Genomic DNA, 19601 nt, shown 5'->3' with positions numbered 1-19601 from the left:
ATCACTACTATGTTGCTAAGAGACCTCTATTTAGACCTGGACATGATGATGAAGCCACTTCCTGTCAGACTTTCCACCAATCAGAGAGCTTAGATTGACGGTAACGTCCAATCAGGAGCAGCCAAAGATCAACCAGTGAGCAGAAAGTTCTATGTGTGTGTGAAAAGAAGAAAAATAATGCTCCTCTATGGCTGGAATAAAGCCAAGAAGACGTTTCTGATGCACGGTGGCGCCACAAAGCAGCTGAGCTGGAGTTGGTTTAGTGAGGATAGCAGGTAAATAGTAGCAGGAATAACTGGAAATGAGGAAAAAGTGGAAACATGGAAATAGTTTCTGTTGTGTGTTTGTTTCAATAACAATATTTTTTCTCCTGAAAGCCAAAACTTGAGAGAACGATGAGATGAGAAAAGGTTTGGTCACTGTTGATCTGTGTGTTATTTCTACAAAGTTCTGTTAGTAATAAATTCTGCTTTCTTCTTCTGGTCGACCTTTATGCTGCTACATCTATTCATACATTCATTTTACATCATTTTACCTCCCAGTCTGACAGCTGCTACAGACTGGTTTATACTGGGATTAAAAGCTGCTACAGACTGGTTTATACTGGGATTAAAAGCTGCTACACACTGGTTTATACTGGGATTAAAAGCTGCTACAGACTGGTTTATACTGGGATTAAAAGCTGCTACAGACTGGTTTATACTGGGATTAATAGCTGCTACAGACTGGTTTATACTGGGATTAATAGCTGCTACAGACTGGTTTATACTGGGATTAATAGCTGCTACAGACTGGTTTATACTGGGATTAATAGCTGCTACAGACTGGTTTATACTGGGATTAATAGCTGCTACAGACTGGTTTATACTGGGATTAATAGCTGCTACAGACTGGTTTAGATTAAAATAAACAGGCAGTCCTGGAGTTTTAAGGGTTAAATCTGTGCGTTAGTATGTACGGAGTGGACGCCTCGCTGCGAACCAGCGGACTGATGCTGGGACGATTAAACCGGTACAAACCGGTTTGAAGTGATGCTGCAGCAGGAAGAACGAAGGAAAAACCGGATCCGTTTGTCAGGAAGCTGCTTCATCTGAACGTGTTTCTGGGGACAGGAAACAGCGTGACACATCCCTTTAATCCAAGAAGACAAACTGTCCCTCTGGTCCAATCCGCTCGCCTCTTCTTAGTTAACACCTGTCCATCCTACCCGTTACTATGGTAACCCCATCTCGTTTCTTTCATTCAGACGTCTTTTCAACACTGTTCAGAATCCCTCCTCCTCTTCCTCCCTCCTCTTCATCCTCCTCCTCATTGCCTCCCCGGCTGAAACCTCGTCTGCTGAGCTTCTCCGGGTCATGTGACGCCATGTCGCTGAAGTCTCTGAAGATGTCCTGAAACGTCTCATCGTCTCCTGAGGGACGACAGAATGGCTGCGTTCAGGGTTCAGGTTAAAAGTCAGAGAAAGGAGCGCAGTGTGGGAGGATCGGACGACTGACCTGCGGCGCCGAAGATCCCGTCCGAGTCCCGCATCTCCTCGTTCATCCGGGCCATCCGCAGCCTGAAACACACCCATCACAGTAGGGCTGCCCGATTATGGGAAACATGAAAATCACAATTGTTTTCTAGTGAAACTGAGATCTCGATTATTTAACATGATTAGAGAAAGGGGGGTGTTTAGGCAGCCAGTGTGACATGTGAAGCGTGGTCTGTGGTAATCCGGACTAGTTCCAGACCAGGTCCCAGTATACTGTAGTTTGTCTCAGACCAGCAGCTCTGTTCTGCCCAGTGTGATCTGGAAAAAATTAGACTGGAGACATTTTGTTTTCACGTTGAAATCCGCCTCATATCCGGCTCGACCACAGGTCCGTAGCGGTGGTGAAACGTTGGACTGTAGCCACGTCCTTCACAACACCCTCATCATCCTCATCACACAGGGCAGGAGAGACACTCGACTGACATGGAGACGAAATGGCAGAGTGGTGATGAGGTTCTTAAGTCTGGGTTGTTCACTGAGTTAACTCAGCGCTGGTCCTTGGCAAGAAAACAAAGTTCTGTTTGTTCATAACGTTTGTCTCTTTGTGTCTCTGGGAGCTGCTAAAATGGAACATTTTTTTTATTTTCTTGTTTCGCGTCGCAATCCCCCGTGTGCACGTCTATGTGAACAAGCGCAACATTTCACATGCACGAATGTGGCCTGTCACTTGGCTGGAGGAGGGCAGCCATTTTCACCTCATCACGCAAGTTCCATAGAAAATGATGGAGAAGGAGCCACGTCGCATCCCGTTTGTCCAGCCCATAACTTGAGAGGTGTTTGCAACTCGCGCTGAAGAAAGCCAAAGTGGTTGGAGCTGTGGGAGGAGCCTGCAGCAGAGCGATACTGGCTGTGGGAGGAGCCTGCAGCAGAGCGATACTGGCTGTGGGAGGAGCCTGCAGCAGAGCGATCTTGATTACTGCAACTCGCTTCTGTTCGGTCTTCCCCAAAAAACTTCAACTGGTTCAGAATGCAGCAGCCCGGGTCATCACAAGAACTGCCTCCACCAGTCACATCACCCCTGTCCTGCAGCAGCTCCACCAGCTCCCCGTCACCTACCGCATCCACTACAAATCCTGCTGTTCACCTACATGGCCATCCATCACCTCGCTCCTCCCTACCTTTCTGATCTCCTCCATGTCTCCATACCAGTCCGTTCCCTCAGATCCTCCTCCTCATCCACCTCACTGTGCCCCCCGCCCTCCTTGTTACCATGGGAACAGAGCTTTCAACTGCTCTGTTCCTCATCTCCCTCCAGACCTCTGCAACTCTGATTCAATACAGCTGTTCAAATCCAAACTCTAAACACATCTGTTCCAACTGGCATTCCCCCTGTAATATCTCACAGCGCTTCTGGTCTTTATGCATCTTTTATCTTTCTATCCTTTTATCTATCTATCCTGTTATCTATCTATCCTATTATTTATCTATCCTTTTATCTATCTAGCCTTTTATCTATCTATCCTTTTATCTATCTACCCTTTTATCTATTTATCCTTTTATCTATCTATCCTTTTATCTATCTATTCTTTTATTTATCTAGCCTTTTATCTGGCCTTTTATTTATCTATCCTTTTATTTATCTATCCTTTTATCTATCTATCCTTTTATCTATCTATCCTTTTATCTATTTATCCTTTTATCTATCTATCCTTTTATCTATCTAGCCTTTTATTTATCTAGCCTTTTATCTATCTATCCTTTTATCTATCTACCCTTTTATCTATTTATCCTTTTATCTATCTATCCTTTTATCTATCTATCCTTTTATCTATCTATCCTTTTATTTATCTAGCCTTTTATTTATCTATCCTTTTATCTAGCCTTTTATTTATCTAGCCTTTTATCTATCTATCCTTTTATCTATCTATTCTTTTATCTATCTATCCTTTTATTTATCTAGCCTTTTTTCTATCTATCCTTTTATCTATCCTTTTATCTATCTATCCTTTTATTTATCTATCCTTTTATCTATCTATCCTTTTATCTATCTATCCTTTTATCTATCTATCCTTTTATCTATCTATTCTTTTATTTATCTATCTTTTTATCTATCTATCCTTTTATTTATCTATCCTTTTATCTATCTACCCTTTTACCTTTTTATACTTTTATCTATCTATCCTTTTATTTATCTATCCTTTTATCTATCTACCCTTTTATCTATCTATCTTTTTATCTATCTATCCTTTAATCAATCTATTCTTTTATTTATCTATTCTTTTATCTATCTATCCTTTTATTTATCTATCTTTTTATCTATCTAGCCTTTTATCTATCTATCCTTTTATCTATCTATCCTTTTATCTATCTATTCTTTTATCTATCTATCCTTTTATCTATCTATCCTTTTATTTATCTAGCCTTTTATCTATCTATCCTTTTATCTATCTCCCTTTTATCTATTTATCCTTTTATCTATCTATCCTTTTATCTATCTATCCTTTTATCTATCTATCCTTTTATCTATCTAGCCTTTTATCTATCTATCCCTTTATCTATCCTTTTATTTGTCTATCCTTTTATCTATCTATCCTTTTATCTATCTATCCTTTTATTTATCTATCCTTTTATCTATCTAGCCTTTTATCTATCTATCCTTTTATCTATCTATCCTTTTATCTATCTATCCTTTTATTTATCTAGCCTTTTATCTATCTATCCTTTTATCTATCTCCCTTTTATCTATTTATCCTTTTATCTATCTATCCTTTTATCTATCTATCCCTTTATCTATCCTTTTATCTATCTAGCCTTTTATCTACCTACCCTTTTATCTATTTATCCTTTTATCTATCTATCCTTTTATCTATCTATCCTTTTATTTATCTATCCTTTTATCTATCTATCCTTTTATCTATCTATTCTTTTATTTATCTATCCTTTTATCTATCTATCCTTTTATTTATCTATCCTTTTATCTATCTACCCTTTTATCTATCATTTTATCTATCTACCCTTTTATCTATCTATCCTTTTATCTATCTATCCTTTTATTTATCTAGCCTTTTATCTATCTATCCTTTCATCTATCTATCCTTTTATCTATCTATCCTTTTATCAATCTATCCTTTTATCTATCTATCCTTTTATCAATCTATCCTTTTATCTATCTATCCTTTTATCAATCTATCCTTTTATCTATCTATCTATCCTTTTATCTATCTATTCTTTTATTTATCTATTCTTTTATCTATCTATCCTTTTATCTATCTATCCTTTCATCTATCTATCCTTTTATCTATCTATCCTTTTATCTATCTATTCTTTTATCTATCCTTTTATCTATCCTTTTATTTATCTATTCTTTTATCTATCTATTCTTTTATCTATCTATCCTTTTATTTATCTATTCTTTTATCTATCTATTCTTTTATCTATCTATCCTTTTATTTATCTATCCTTTTATCTATCTATCCTTTTATCTATCTATCCTTTTATTTATCTATCCTTTTATCTATCTATCCTTTTATTTATCTATCCTTTTATCTATCTATCCTTTTATCTATCTAGCCTTTTATCTATCTATCCTTTTATCTATCTATCTATCCTTTTATCTATCTATCCTTTTATCTATCTATCCTTTTATCTATCTATCCTTTTATCTATCTATTCTTTTATCTATCTATTCTTTTATCTATCTAGCCTTTTATCTATCTATCCTTTTATCTATCTATCCTTTCATCTATCTATCCTTTTATCTATCTATCCTTTTATCAATCTATCCTTTTATCTATCTATCCTTTTATCAATCTATCCTTTTATCTATCTATCCTTTTATCAATCTATCCTTTTATCAATCTATCCTTTTATCTATCTATCCTTTTATCAATCTATCCTTTTATCTATCTATCTATCCTTTTATCTATCTATTCTTTTATTTATCTATTCTTTTATCTATCTATTCTTTTATCTATCTATCCTTTTATCTATCTATCCTTTCATCTATCTATCCTTTTATCTATCTATCCTTTTATCTATCTATTCTTTTATCTATCCTTTTATCTATCCTTTTATTTATCTATTCTTTTATCTATCTATTCTTTTATTTATCTATTCTTTTATCTATCTATTCTTTTATTTATCTATTCTTTTATCTATCTATCCTTTTATCTATCTATCCTTTTATCTATCTATTCTTTTATCTATCCTTTTATTTATCTATTCTTTTATCTATCTATTCTTTTATCTATCTATCCTTTTATTTATCTATTCTTTTATCTATCTATTCTTTTATCTATCTATCCTTTTATTTATCTATCCTTTTATCTATCTATCCTTTTATCTATCTATTCTTTTATCTATCTATTCTTTTATTTATCTAGCCTTTTATCTATCTATCCTTTCATCTATCTATCCTTTTATCTATCTATCCTTTTATCAATCTATCCTTTTATCTATCTATCCTTTTATCTATCTATCCTTTTATCAATCTATCTATCCTTTTATCTATCTATTCTTTTATTTATCTATTCTTTTATCTATCTATCCTTTTATCTATCTATCCTTTTATCTATCTATCCTTTTATCTATCTATTCTTTTATCTATCCTTTTATCTATCCTTTTATTTATCTATTCTTTTATCTATCTATTCTTTTATTTATCTATTCTTTTATCTATCTATCCTTTTATCTATCTATCCTTTTATCTATCTATTCTTTTATCTATCCTTTTATCTATCCTTTTATTTATCTATCTATTCTTTTATCTATCTATCCTTTTATTTATCTATTCTTTTATCTATCTATTCTTTTATCTATCTATCCTTTTATTTATCTATCCTTTTATCTATCTATCCTTTTATCTATCTATCCTTTTATTTATCTATCCTTTTATCTATCTATCCTTTTATTTATCTAGCCTTTTATCTATCTATCCTTTTATCTATCTATCCTTTTATCTATCTATCTATCCTTTTATCTATCTATCCTTTTATTTATCTAGCCTTTTATCTATCTATCCTTTTATCTATCTATCTATCCTTTTATCTATCTATCCTTTTATTTATCTAGCCTTTTATCTATCTATCCTTTTATCTATCTATCTATCCTTTTATCTATCTATCCTTTTATTTATCTAGCCTTTTATCTATCTATCCTTTTAATTATGAGTTTTCTTGTGTTTTATCTTGTAAACCCCTTGAGTGTCAAGAAAGGCACAAATAAAATGTATTATTATTATTAATATTATTATTATTATTATTATTATTATTATATAAACAACATGATGATGACATGTTTTCTAACATGTCATCACGTCCAGAATCGGATCCAGAGTCAGGTCCAGGATCTGAAGGTGAACATCAGGATGTTGGTGAACCAGCTCACCGCGTTCTACTCACAGCGTAACGATGTCAGCGTGGGCCGTTTCCACGGCGATGGCCAGTGGGTCGTGACCTCTCTCATCCACAGCGTACTGGTTGGCTCCTCTCCTCAGCAGGAGACACACCTGTCTACCTCGACCAATGAAAATCCACCATGTTGAATCCACTTTAAGTGTCACATCAGCAACTGTCTGTGTGTGTGTGTTTACCCGGTGTGTCCGGCGGTGGCGGCGGCGTGCAGCGCTCCCTGTCCCCTCAGGTCTCGGTGGTTGACGTTGGCGCCATTCTGCAGCAGGAACTCGCAGGCCGACAGCGACCCCTGCAGGCGACACAGAGAAACACATCAGCTGAGTCCACGCTGTGAGGCCAGCGCGATTCTGCTCCCACTCACCCCGACGGCGGCTCCGATCAGCGCCGTCCGTCCCTCCTCCTCGCCGATGCTCCCGTTTACCTCCGCCCCCTGGGCCAGCGCCGTCGCCATGGCAACAAGGTCTCCTGCCACAGAAGCCCGATACAGACGCAGCCCTGCCTCGTTTCTCCTAGACTCTGACACAGAAGGAGAAATCCTCATTTTTAATGGTGTCGTGTTGTGTGGCCTCTTCTTCAGGCCCTTAAAGCGCCGCTGCGATGGTTCTGGCCCCTTAGAGACACAGAACCGAACCTTTAGACTGCAGCTGCTCCTGCTGTGAAAATGAGGATGAATTCCTCCCACTTCCCTTTAACCTGCTTTATCTCAGCTCATGTCTCAGAGTGGACGGGAACGAACGGAACAGGGATGAAGTGGAGGCTGAAGAATGAGGAAGAGGAGGCCCGAGCGAAGCGGCAACGTCTGAATTTATCCGAGAGAAACCAGCTGAGACATCACGATAACAGACTTCTGCCCTTTTTATTCATGTTTTCATTTTTCTTTTAAAGGTTTTGGGACCAAATTCCTGAAGTCATGACGCCTTTAACTGTAAAAAGTTTGACCCCAGCAGCCACGCGTCGCTGGGGATGTTCAGGGCGGTAATCAGGCCTGTTTACAGCCTGTTTACAGCCTGTCCATGCCCTGTGGTGCAACAGGATGAAGAACAAGGAAAAAAAGCTGAAAATCTGCAGATTTTCTTTGTCTCCCATTTAAAAAAAAATGCAGATTTGAAAAAACACACAGCAGAAAATGAACCCTTTCATCAGCTGTTTACTGTGTGGAAAATAAAGGAATAAGATGAGGATGCTTCACTGACCGTTGGATTTATGAGCTCCATGTGAGCTGCTGCGCTGCACGAACCTCTTCTCCACGTATTTGTCTTTGATCCACGTCTCCTTCTCTGATCTGAAAGAAGAAGAGACTGAACACTTCTCATCATGTTCACCTCAAACATCATCCCTCCATCAGAGTCAGGAGACGTACCGTGGGCTGTCGGCTTGGGGTTTGGCCCCGCCCTCCTCTGAACACCGCGCCTCATAGATCCGGTTCATGACATCGTTTCCCAGAACACACAGCAGCTGCAGAAGAAGAAGAAGAACGGGTTCACTGGAGAGCAGATTCAGAAGACACATTCAGAGGTCTATTTTCAGCATCTTTCACCTTCAGCTGTTCGGCCTCCCAGGAGTCCAGAGTGAGAGAGCGCACCTTGGACACGTGCACGCCGAGGCTCCTGCAAACACACACACACAGAATCACAGATGTGCGTGTGGCTCGTTGACGTCAGCTGATGGAGGCGGAGACTCACCTGTGGATACCCGAGCATTCGATGCACATGGTGACTCCCAGATTGACGGAGGCCCAGCGAGGCTCCTCCTCCCCACAGTCGCAGCACTGCTGGTTCCCGGGGCCCCCGAGGGCCGCGGCCAGCACCGCCGGCCTCTGAGCGGAGGGCCGAGGTGAAGCGTCACCGCCCGGCTGCAGGGGGGGCGGCTCTTTCACCTGTAGACAAAAAGAGACATCGCAGCTCAGAAATATGTGAAATGTTGATGTTTTGCTGAATCGGTGTGTGAGGAGGAGTCGTGAGGAGTGTGAGAGACGAAGGGTCCGATCGGCAAGAGGCGGAGCAAAGAAGGACCCGATGAAGAGTTCAACTGATGAAGGGCGTCAACAACAAAGGCCGCAATCTATTAAAGAGTGTGAGTGAGGAAGACTGTGAGTGAGGAAGAGCGCAAGTGAGGAAGAGTGCGAGTGATGAAGAGTGTGTTGTAGGCTGCCTGTGTGATCTGAGGGTCGGTTCTCTCTCTGTAGGCGAGGTCGATGCTGCCCTGCAGGGCGCTGAGCCAGGCCTGCTTCAGCTGCTCCGAGTCGGCCTGCAGAGCACAGCACCTGAAACACACACGCATTGCGTCACCATGGCGACCTGACTCAGCCCGTGTGGTGTGTTTAATGTGCGGTGGTCTCACTTCTGGACGGAGAGCAGCTCAAAGCAGAACCGGCGGTCGACATGTTCCAGAGGTTTGACGGCGCACAGCCGGAGGTCCTCAAACAGAACCGCCGCCACCTCCTGCAGGGAAGATACTTCATCACCATGGTAACAGAACCACAACATTACAACAGCCATGAACATCCATCAACTCTAGTAACAGAAACACTGAACTAGTGTAGGTGCTTATTTTTAGCTGAAGAAGATATTATAATGGACCAGACCAGACTAGACCAGGCCAAACCAGACTGGACCAGACCAGACTGGACCAAGCCAAACCAGACTGGACTGGACCAGACTGGACCAGGCCAAACCAGACTGGACCAGACCAGACTGGACCAAGCCAAACCAGACTGGAATGGACCAGACTGGACCAGACCAGACTGGACCAGGCCAAACCAGACTGGACCAGGCCAAACCAGACTAGACCAGGCCAAACTGGACCAGGCCAAACCAGACTGGAATGGACCAGACTGGACCAGGCCAAACCACTGGACTAGCCCAGACTGGACCAGGCCAAACCAGACTGGAATGGACCAGACTGGACCAGGCCAAACCAGACTGGAGCAGGCCAAACTGGACCAGGCCAAACCAGACTGGAATGGACAAGACTGGACTTGACCAGACTGGGCCAGGCCAAACCAGACTAGACCAGGCCAAACTGGACCAGGCCAAACCAGACAGGACCAGGCCAAAACCAGACTGGACCAGACCAGACTGGACTGGACCAGGCAGATTTTATTGTTTGATTTAGTCAATTTCTTTGTTTTAATTTAAAGTTTTTGAAATTTAAATTGGAACAAATGTAATTATTTAAACAAAAAATATTTATCTTAAATTATTAAAATGTTATTTTTTTAAATGAATGTAAAATTGTGACAAATTTTAAATAGTTAAAATCTGTTAAATATGTTAACTGACATTCGAGTTGGAACAAAGTTAATTATTAAATTTACTTATTTAAACAAATAACATTTAATGGCTTGTATAAAATTAGTTATTTAAACAAACGTGTAACATGCTGACATGTGAGCAGCTTTTAAGGCCGGACTTTGTGCGGGAACTCACCGCGCCGGCTTCCCTCGCTGATGCAACCAGACGTCTTCCCGGAGCTTCAGGTCACATGACCAGCGGGTTTATCTCTCGGAATATTTTGATTTTAGTCGGAATCAGAAGTCTGATTTATCTCTCTCTTTTTTTAACGGTTAGATTCTGGCTTTAAATTTAACCAGCTTGAACATCTAATTTCAGCTTGAAAAAGTTGAACGTGATCCGTTAAAATAATCATGAAGTTACTGAAACAGATGTATTTCTACAGCTGAAGCATGATTGAGAGCCGATTGGAGGATCAGTGTAAACAGAAACGATCAGTTATCAACAGGCCAGGCGTTACCTTGTGTGACTTCCTGTAGGTCAGCTGGTTGTCTCGGAGGGTGAACCAGCATCTGGAACAAGGTAGAAAAAGATCTCGGTTGAACTGGAAACGGTGAGATCTGGAGGAAAAGAAGAGCAGTGACTCCGTACCTTTTCCAGGTTTTGGATTTCCTCCTGGAACGTTTGAACAGGTAACCCTGGATGATGTCGGCACTCTCAGGACTTGGGCTGACCATCGGCTCACCTGAAGCATCCTAAACACAAAGACACAGTCACATAAAGATCTCAGAATCAGGACAGAATAAAATCACCTGGATCTTAAAATTCCGTCTGTCCAACTTCAGATCGAGAATACTTCAGATCTCCTGGTCTCATTATTTACGGAACAGAAAGCAAACATCAGAGGAGGATCCAGCAGCTTCTAGAAGCTCCTCCAGATGCAGGTAGCTGCCGTCCAGGCTTTCTGGATGACGCCATCAGGCTCTCTCATGGTTGTGGAGGAATTTTGCTCCACTCGTTTCCAGCGTTGCTTCAGCTCAATGTGTTCTGCAGCATCTGAAGGTCCCACCTCAGCATCTCAGTCAGGATGAGGTCTGGACTCTGATGGACCAGGTCTGGTGTGGATCTGCTGCTGTGTTTGGGATCTTTGTCCAGCAGCACGAGACGGTTTCAGCTTTAGCTGATGGACAGACTCGCACCTGACTTGGAGGAGTTCATGGTCCACTCGGTGACTGCAGGAGTCCAGACCATCATCCCTCCACCACCGTGCTGACTGCAGCTATGAGGGGTTTAAGAACCAAACTCTGGTCTGGTCTGTCCGGAGGACACTGGTCCAGAAGTCCGGAGGTTTGTTAAGATGCAGCTTTGCCCGTCTGAACCGTGCTGCCATGTTGTTTTTTTTCTCCTGCAACCTTCCAACAAGCCGTACTGGTTCAGTTTCTCTAAGTGGACTGTCCTGAACTTTAACATCGAACCTGCTGACTGAGGTCTGGAGAGTCTATGATGCATCGTCATCAGTGAAAGTCAATCCATGGAAGGCCAGCAAAGGCCGCAATCGCTAAAGGCCGCGATCGATGAAAGCCGCGATCGACGAAGGCCACGATCGGTGAAAGCTGTGAGCGATGAAAGCCACGATCGACGAAGGCCACGATCGGTGAAAGCTGTGAGCGATGAAAGCCACGATCGATGAAGGCCACGATCGATGAAGGCCGCGATCGATGAAAGCCACGATCGATGAAAGCCGCGATCGATGAAGGCTGGAGCTGAAAGTGGAAACACAGGCTGCAGTCGAAGGAAGGCCCGCGGGGAACAGGGCCTACAGACCCTCGAGAGTGTGTCGTTGTTAGTTTCCAAGAAGTTATTCTTGGTGTTGCCCCATTATTTAGGCTTTTCATTAATGTTTAACTGAAGATAAAAACTTTTCCTCCTGCTGTGAACAATCCTTCTCTCTGCAGAACGATGGACTCCGTTCCTGGATAGATGATGGTGTCTTCTGCCCTCATTTAAAAAAAATGCATTTAAAATGTGATCATCTTTTTTTTTTTATTATATCCTGAGAGTAAAACATGAGAAATGGGCCAGATGTTCTTACTCTCTGCTGCACCAGCAGGTGTTTGTTCTCCAGCTCTTTCCTTTTAGCTGCACAGTCGGCCGACAGCTGCGACAGCTGAGGATCAGACACACACACAGTCAGTCGAGGCTCCGTCGTCTGCTGAAACGACGGAAACACAGAAGGAGGCCAGAACCTGCGCCGCCATCGTCTTCATGGTGGGCTCCAGGTCTCTGAGCAGGTCGAAGCCTTGGTGGAAGAAGGTGAACTGAGCGTGGACGAAGGAAAACACCTGAGAACACAAACGGAGAGCTTTTCTCTGACAGCTTCATCAATAATTACTTTTTCGTGTTTTTCATTGGATCCAGCGAAACGACTCACCGAGTTTAAGACGTCGATTTTCTGCTGCGTTCTGAAGGTGTTGAGCTGAAAAACAAAGCGTTCAGAGTGAAGTTCGGCCCCCTGCACGCCGGCGTCGGGCTGGGGCGGCGGAGCCGGGTCCTACCTGCAGGCAGTAGTCCAGGGCGAAGTGCTGGTGGCATTTACGCGTCGCCAGCAGCAGGTGACTCGCCTGCTCGCCGTCGGCGGCTTTGTGACGAGACACCTGAGCGTTCTTCACCGCGGCCGTCTCCAGATCCTCACCGATCCGAAGAAACTCCTTCCTGGTCTCCGCCAGCTGAGGCAGGAACCTCAGAGACATCAGAAACCTCAGCATCATCATCATCACCTTCATCATCATCATCATCCTCATCACCCTCATCTTCCTCCTCCTCTTAACCCTCATCATCTTCCTCCTCCTCATCACCTTCATCATTATTCTCCTCATCTTCCTCCTCCTCATCACCTTCATCATCACTCTCATCATCATTCTCCTCCTCATCACCCTCATCATCTTCCTCCTGCTCATCACTCTCATCATCTTCCTCCTCCTCATCACTCTCAGCATCATCATCAATCAGAGTTACAACTAATCAATGAAAGGCTACATTCTGCTTCTGTTTATGTCACCATGACAACAGAAACTGACCAATCAGACGTGTTGGACTCACTGTGTGCAGAGGTTGCTGAGCTGCTGGTTGATGGCTCTCTGAGTCTGATCCAACAACATCTGTAGAACAAAGAGGCGACAGATGTTAGACCCCTACACTGGTCCAGTCCAGTTCAGGCTAGTCCAGGATGGTCAAGTCCAGGTCTGGTCCAGTCTGGCCTGGTTTAGTGTAGTCTAGTTCATTCCAGTCCAGTCCAGTTCAATCCGGTGTGGTACACTGTAGTCCAGTCTGGTCCAGTTTAGTCTAAGTGTTGCAGCTGAATATAAACACAGAAGAAGACTGTTTCATGTTTTTAACCTCTTCTACTCTCAAACACCCAGAATCCATCAGTCCTTAGTTACACTTCCTGTTACTTCTGGCAAAAAGTAACTGAGTTACATTATAAAAGTGAAGTTGTTACCAGAGCAAGTAACTGGTTCAGGCTGGGATGCCTCCTGGACGGATGAAACCTGCCTGGGGAGGTTTCCTGGGTGAGCTGCTTTAAAAATGGAATTAGCTAAAGTTGCAAACTAATTCTCTGAAAAAGTTCTTGCAGCATTGAAGAAGTAACTATTTACCAGGGAAAGTAACTTTTTCATTACTTCTTGTTTTTATCTTCTTAGTGTTCAGATATGTTCTTTTAGTTAGAATTTTCCCATTTAATTATTTTTTTATTGATTAGAAAATCAATCAGGGGACGACTGGATGGTGTAGCTCCGCCCCCTCTTTCATCAGCTGGCTGTGAGTCACTCTGCTGCTCTTGGCTACTCGTTTTAGTGAGAGGTGCTTCATCCTACAAATAACCCTACAAATACACCATAAATAAAATAAAGTGCATGAAAAATGTTCCCTCAGATATCCACGGGAGGAATCGGAGCACAAACACGTCGGACACGGATTCTGTCCACAGCTGGAGGTGAAAGAAGAAACTAAACTGTAATAGAAGAACCCGTTAACGAACCCTGACCCCGACAGGACAAAGGAAAAACATCACAATCCTGAACAGGAAACTTTTCCATGTCCTTTTGGTAACTTCTGATCAACGAGCAGGAGCACGGCTGGACTCACAGTGTGGAAGCTGAGCATCTCCTCCAGGCCCTGGTTAAACTGGTTCAGGCAGGTCTGAGGAAGGAAACAGGAAGTCAGACACCAGCGCCGCCACATCAGCTGTGTTTCCTCAGAGCTGCGTACCGTGATGATGGCGTCCTTCTTGTGGTACGTGAAGAGCTCGGTCAGGCCGCTCAGGAACAGCTGGTTGGCTGAGTTGTACGTTTGCCCCGCCTCCACCATCTTCCTGCACAGCTTCATCACCTGCTTAGCCAGACAGGTGATTAAACACACACCTGGATCTGAGCGCAGATTAGGGCTGCAGATTATTTTAATAATTGACTAATCTGCTACCGTACGAACATTTTTCTTCCATGTAGAAGAATATTTATTTATTTTAAATCTCTTTACAGCAGGGGTGCCAAGTCGAGTCCTCGACATCTTCAACCTTCTCCAGCACACCTGAACGAGTTCCCTCATCCACGTCAGTCGGCTCTGCAGACGCCCGGCAACGAGCCCGTCACCGCCGCTTTCCAGGGAGCTCCACCTCCTCCATTTAACTTCAAGCGTCTGTTCTGTTTTAGACTGGAACCATTAGCATGATCCTGTTGTCCTTTATCCAACGACTTATCAACGTTTTATCCGTTTTAGGATGAACCTGCTGTGACCTCGAGCGTGAGCGTTGGGGCAGAAACACTCTGGAGTCACCACTAGGGGCAGCACACAGCACCTGAACTTTGAAGTAGTGAAAAGGTCAATGTACTGGTCACATCGTATGTCTGGGACATCAGCCCCCAGAACGCTTCCAATCTGGTCCCAGCTGTTAAGACACGCGTGTTTATCACGGTGCAACCAGGAGGAAAGAATTATACGGACGCTGGTAGCTGAGGACGAGCTCTGAGAGACGGTCTTCAAAGTTACCTGCCATCATGTTTACCTCTGACCTCGTGTTCTAGTTCCAACGAGCGCCTCCAGCGTTCGTTACCTCGCGTCAACGCCGGCGGCCTACGTGCCAAACGAGCGCCAGGAACGCTCCTTGCTCTGCTGACTCCTGCCCTTCCTGTTGCCATCAACAGGTGCGCTGCTCATGTACCGGCAGGTAATACCAGACGCAGGATATACAGACTGAGAGTGACGCGTTACACCTAACTTTTTGTTTTATTGTTTATTGTTAAACGAACCACTGATTACTGGAATTTAATCTGACATTTTTTTGTAATTAAATCGAATAATCTGATGAGAAGTTTCAGGCCGGGTGTAAATGACGTTCCAGACGGCAGAGCGGCAGCTTTTCAGTCATGAGATGTTGAACTAACAGAGATGTTCGTACCTTGTCTAGTTGAGTCTCCATCAGAGAAACGTCGGCCTCGAACTGATCCAGAGTCAGTCTGGACAAAATGGAGAAAACATCATCAGAGACCAGCTGAAGAAAACTTCACCGTTAACCACATCCCTCAGACCGCAAATAAAGCCTGAACACATCGCTGGGTCAAAATCTGCATTTCTAACAGTTTACTGGGAGCGACACTCTGAGGTAAGAAGACAAGAAGGTCAACGCTTCATCAATAAATGTACAAACATCAGAATTTACTGGCTCAACTTTTACCACATATCTGCACCAGAACCAGGACATTCTGTGGAAAGACCTTCTCAATGATCACACTTCAACTTTATTTGTGTGAAGAAGCCATAAAAGAGCGAGAAATACAGGTTTAAATGGGCGAAAGTGCGACTGCTCAGGACCTGTTGAAAGCCAACAGCTTCCAGAAACGTCCCGTTTTCTGTCTCGTTACCGTAAAATCCCGTTTTTCTCCATAAACCTTCAGAGTTTATTAACTTCAGAAGCACCGTACGGAGGATCGGGGGAATCTTCAGGTTCATCACGATTCCATTCATTCATGACTTATTGCTGTAAAGCCAATATTAATGTTAGAGATGTGACGTTCATGAACGATTCGATTCTTTTGAACGACTCTTTAAAATGAACGATGGGAACCGATTCACAGCTGTGAGCCGTTCATTTGTGAGCCATTCTTTTTATATACAAATTTCTAACATTGCCTTCATCAAATCAAACTTTATTTATAAAGCGCTGTTCATGCCATCAGCAACACAAAGTTCTTTACATGATTAAAAACATAAGCAAAACATTTACTAGAATTTGCACTGACTGCTCAGGTTTATCCTTTTTTATCTATATTTTCCTATAATTATTTAATCTTGTACAGTAGATTTTATTAGGTACATATTTTGATTGTTTGTCATTCTTTTATATTGTGAAATTTTGTAAGATATTGTGAGAATGAGCCAGTCTTTTGAAAGGAATGGCTCCTTAAAATCCGGCTCCCTTCAAAGAGCCATAAATCCCATCTCTAATTAATGTGTGACTACGTTCTGAGTAGAAACGTCTAACGTGGATTCTCATAGTTTCATACCAACGAAGAAGAAAACTGGCTCATCTGTTGGTTAATCCAGGACAACCTGTGTTTTTATGGAGGATCCTAGCGGTCTAGGGTTGATCATATTTCTATCGAGTCCTTCCACGTCTGGCCGCGAGACATTTGTCCCGGCTATCATCCTACATGTATGTACGCTTCAGTTGTTTACCCACAATGCCCTGCATTGTAGTCCACTTCCTGTATTTGGTTCACTTGAAGCAAACTGAGAGCTATGTTTGTAGGCGGACCACAGTTGGCGTCTTTGTTTGACAGTTTGTTCTTTCACACCTGCCCAAACAAACCGGACTCTGTGAGCAAACACCGCCGCCTTTACAGCAGCAGGTCCGGTCGGCCATCTTGTCTGTGCACACTGACCACACACACACTACACTTCCTTCCTCAGAATTATTCATTACCAGTTAAAGAATGGATTTTTAAATGTTTGTACATCAGTTCTGAATCGTCCATTTCTGCGTTGCATCTAAAAACCGCCTCCCCCTAGGTGAGTGATAACAGTAGTGTTAATGGTTTAGTACTGGAAGAACCCATAACAGGACCCTGAGGGACCCCACATGACAAGTAGGGAAGTCACAATTACTTGATTTCATAATTAATCACAGTATTAAACGGCCAAATTAATTAATCATAAAGATCCTGAATGTCCTGACTGTGGGCCCATGTGATCACATCTGGAAGGAAAACAACACACGTGTTACTGCTTCCGTGTTTTCATGGAAAAGCCCGGCAGAGGAAGAGTTTTTCCCTCCAAACTAACGGACTAAATCCTCCTGATGGGATGAAACATGAGGCAGGTGTGACGGTGGAGGACGTCTCAGCAGCCTGAAATGCATCCAGCATGTTTCACCTCCTGCAGGAGAACCAGCAGCTTGTAGCACGAAGGAAACATTCAGTAACTGGTTAATGCTGCCGATGTTTAACCAACGTAACTCCGAGTTTAAACCTTCTCCTGGTCTAATTCTGTCCGACTTCCAGCAACGTGACCGGCTCATTTACTGGAGGTGAAATTCTGCGGACGACGGATAGTTTCTGTTCCAGCATCAGAGACTGGGCGTGAGGTCTTTACTGGTCTGTAGCAGGAAGCGTATTTAGTTCCAGATGTGGTCTAGTGTCTTAATTTCCACGGTTCCAGGATTATATGTGTCAAACAGCAGCTGGAAGTCAGAGCTAGCCAGATGTTTTCCTGCTTTCTAAAGAAATGTTCAAAAGCATTTTTATATGAAAGAAGCCTCCCGAGTCCAGGTGGAGGTCCTGTAGCCTTCCATCTGTTTCTCTGAGAGAAATCCACAGTTAATATGTAGGATTTAGACTCTGCACACAGCAGAGGAGGATCATGTTTACTTGTTATATTATTTTATTATGCTGACATGAAAATATAAAAATAAATCATGATAATGGTAAAATCTCTGATGGAGTTTGGAAGAATTACGTGAAATGTAAGACGTATCTAAAACCACAATTCCAAAAAAGGTTGGTATGCTGCGTTTGTCCCCAGTGCACAGAGATTCCTCTAGATTCATGTTTCATAATTGTACAGTGAAGATGTTTCAATCTTCAACGTCTTCACACATTTTCGTGAAATTGTTCCACGGTTTGTCTCAGATTGGTGAACTTCTGTCCATCTTTCCATCTGAGAGCCTGGTTTGTACCAGTTACTTTTCCAGCCTTTTGTTGCTCCTGTTCAAACTTTTAAAACGTCTCAGTTTCATCATCAGTGGTTTGGATCAATTAAGAGCTAGTCTGAACTAGTTTGGTTACAGATGCACAATTAACAATCACCTGAAGTCCGGAGAGTCTTTGATGCACTCCTCAAAGTCCAGCAGGGAGTCCATGATGCGTCTCTGTTATTGTCGCTGGGTTCAGCTGTTAATAAAGTTCATATAAGCCTCCACATCCTGACCGTTAGCACGTAATTAGCTTGTTAGCCTGTAGTTTGCCCGCGGTTAGCCCGTTAGCTCGGCTCCAGGATGCTCTCCGCTCTCACTCCGATGATTCATGCCTCTGACATTAAACTCAGCACCGGATTCAACTCGGTCCGCCTTGCTTCGGTAAATACGAACCGGACGGCAGCGTCCTGTCCGCGCGCCTAGTCACGGAATCTCATCGAGCAAATCGACGAGGCTCGGTTCGCATGTCGGTTCGGTTCTACAAGAAGTGGAATTAAACGGTGTTTGTGGTGTTTTCAGGATAACAGCTGTCTCTGCACCCGGCTGTTGATGCAATTGTTGCTAACCGACAGATTCCGCCGAGTTTCCGGTTTGTTCCACTCAGACAGCGACACCTACCGGAGCGGAGAGGAATTACACTTTTGGTAAAATAAAATGATAAATTTTTATGGACACATCTTCATGCAAAAGACTAGAATTAAAAGGAAAAAGGCATAAAAGTCAGAGTTTTCACATGTATTAAACTGTTTATAATTTCACTTTAATCAAAGTTTTTACATCTGTCGACATAGCAAATTATTCCCTACAGCTTTATTGGGATTTATTCATTTAGTTTTGACTAAGGAAGCCTTGCAGTTTTATTTTATATTTTGAGTTTTTTTTTTTTTCTTTAAGTAAAATTAAATATTCTGACCTTTAACTCACTCTCTCACTTTAACTATTTCTTTCTAAATCATGACAGAGTTTCATGATTTTGTTATCATGACAAGTTTTCTTTTCTGGAAGAAATTTATTTTTGTTGGGAGTGTTTTTGTATTTTTCCAGACACAGTTGAACAGATACTGGACTGTCTCCGGACTGCAGTCCAAACCTGAACCAACCAGGACCCGGTTCTGTGCAACACCTAAAGACGTGTTTTGAGGGACAATGGGTCTAAACACCTGAAATCACCTGTTAGAATGACTTGGAAGTGTTGGCAAAAGGAACGGGAATTTTACAGTCGGAAAAGCAACTTC

At 42.4% G+C, this 19601-nt stretch overlaps 1 protein-coding gene across 1 annotated transcript; it reads right to left on the bottom strand.

Moving 5' to 3' along the window:
- Positions 1 to 818: 818 nt before the first annotated feature.
- Positions 819 to 19123, bottom strand: zgc:162872 (BAR_ACAPs and ArfGap_ACAP domain-containing protein). The gene is made up of 22 exons (XM_041995199.1): positions 18479 to 19123; positions 15574 to 15631; positions 14388 to 14507; positions 14265 to 14318; positions 13218 to 13276; positions 12674 to 12857; positions 12550 to 12594; positions 12365 to 12460; positions 12211 to 12285; positions 10770 to 10873; positions 10639 to 10690; positions 9226 to 9326; positions 9037 to 9148; positions 8568 to 8761; positions 8423 to 8492; positions 8246 to 8340; positions 8079 to 8167; positions 7247 to 7401; positions 7065 to 7174; positions 6874 to 6984; positions 1497 to 1558; positions 819 to 1411 (listed from the first exon to the last, which is right to left on the bottom strand). Exons 1-22 carry the CDS (start codon positions 18529 to 18531, stop codon positions 1239 to 1241), a joined length of 2172 nt encoding a protein of 723 aa, XP_041851133.1. The 5' UTR covers positions 18532 to 19123; the 3' UTR covers positions 819 to 1238.
- Between the last annotated feature and the right edge of the window lie 478 nt (positions 19124 to 19601).

This window comes from Melanotaenia boesemani, chromosome 9 (genome assembly GCF_017639745.1).
Source record: "Melanotaenia boesemani isolate fMelBoe1 chromosome 9, fMelBoe1.pri, whole genome shotgun sequence".
Lineage (NCBI taxonomy): Eukaryota > Metazoa > Chordata > Actinopteri > Atheriniformes > Melanotaeniidae > Melanotaenia > Melanotaenia boesemani.
The sequence above is the reverse complement of the archived record's forward strand: the minus strand, read 5'-3'. Positions and strand labels throughout refer to the sequence as shown.

Bases quoted from the DNA above. Each gene is read 5' to 3' on its own strand.
- zgc:162872 (XM_041995199.1), bottom strand. From the start codon at position 18,531: ATGGACTCCCTGCTGGACTTTGAGGAGTGCATCAAAGACTCTCCGGAC. The intron at 7,175-7,246 runs GTGAGTGGGAGC...TGTCGCCTGCAG, and splicing joins TGATCGGAGCCGCCGTCGGG to GGGTCGCTGTCGGCCTGCGA. The intron at 6,985-7,064 runs GTAAACACACAC...TGGTCGAGGTAG, and splicing joins GCCACCGCCGGACACACCGG to ACAGGTGTGTCTCCTGCTGA.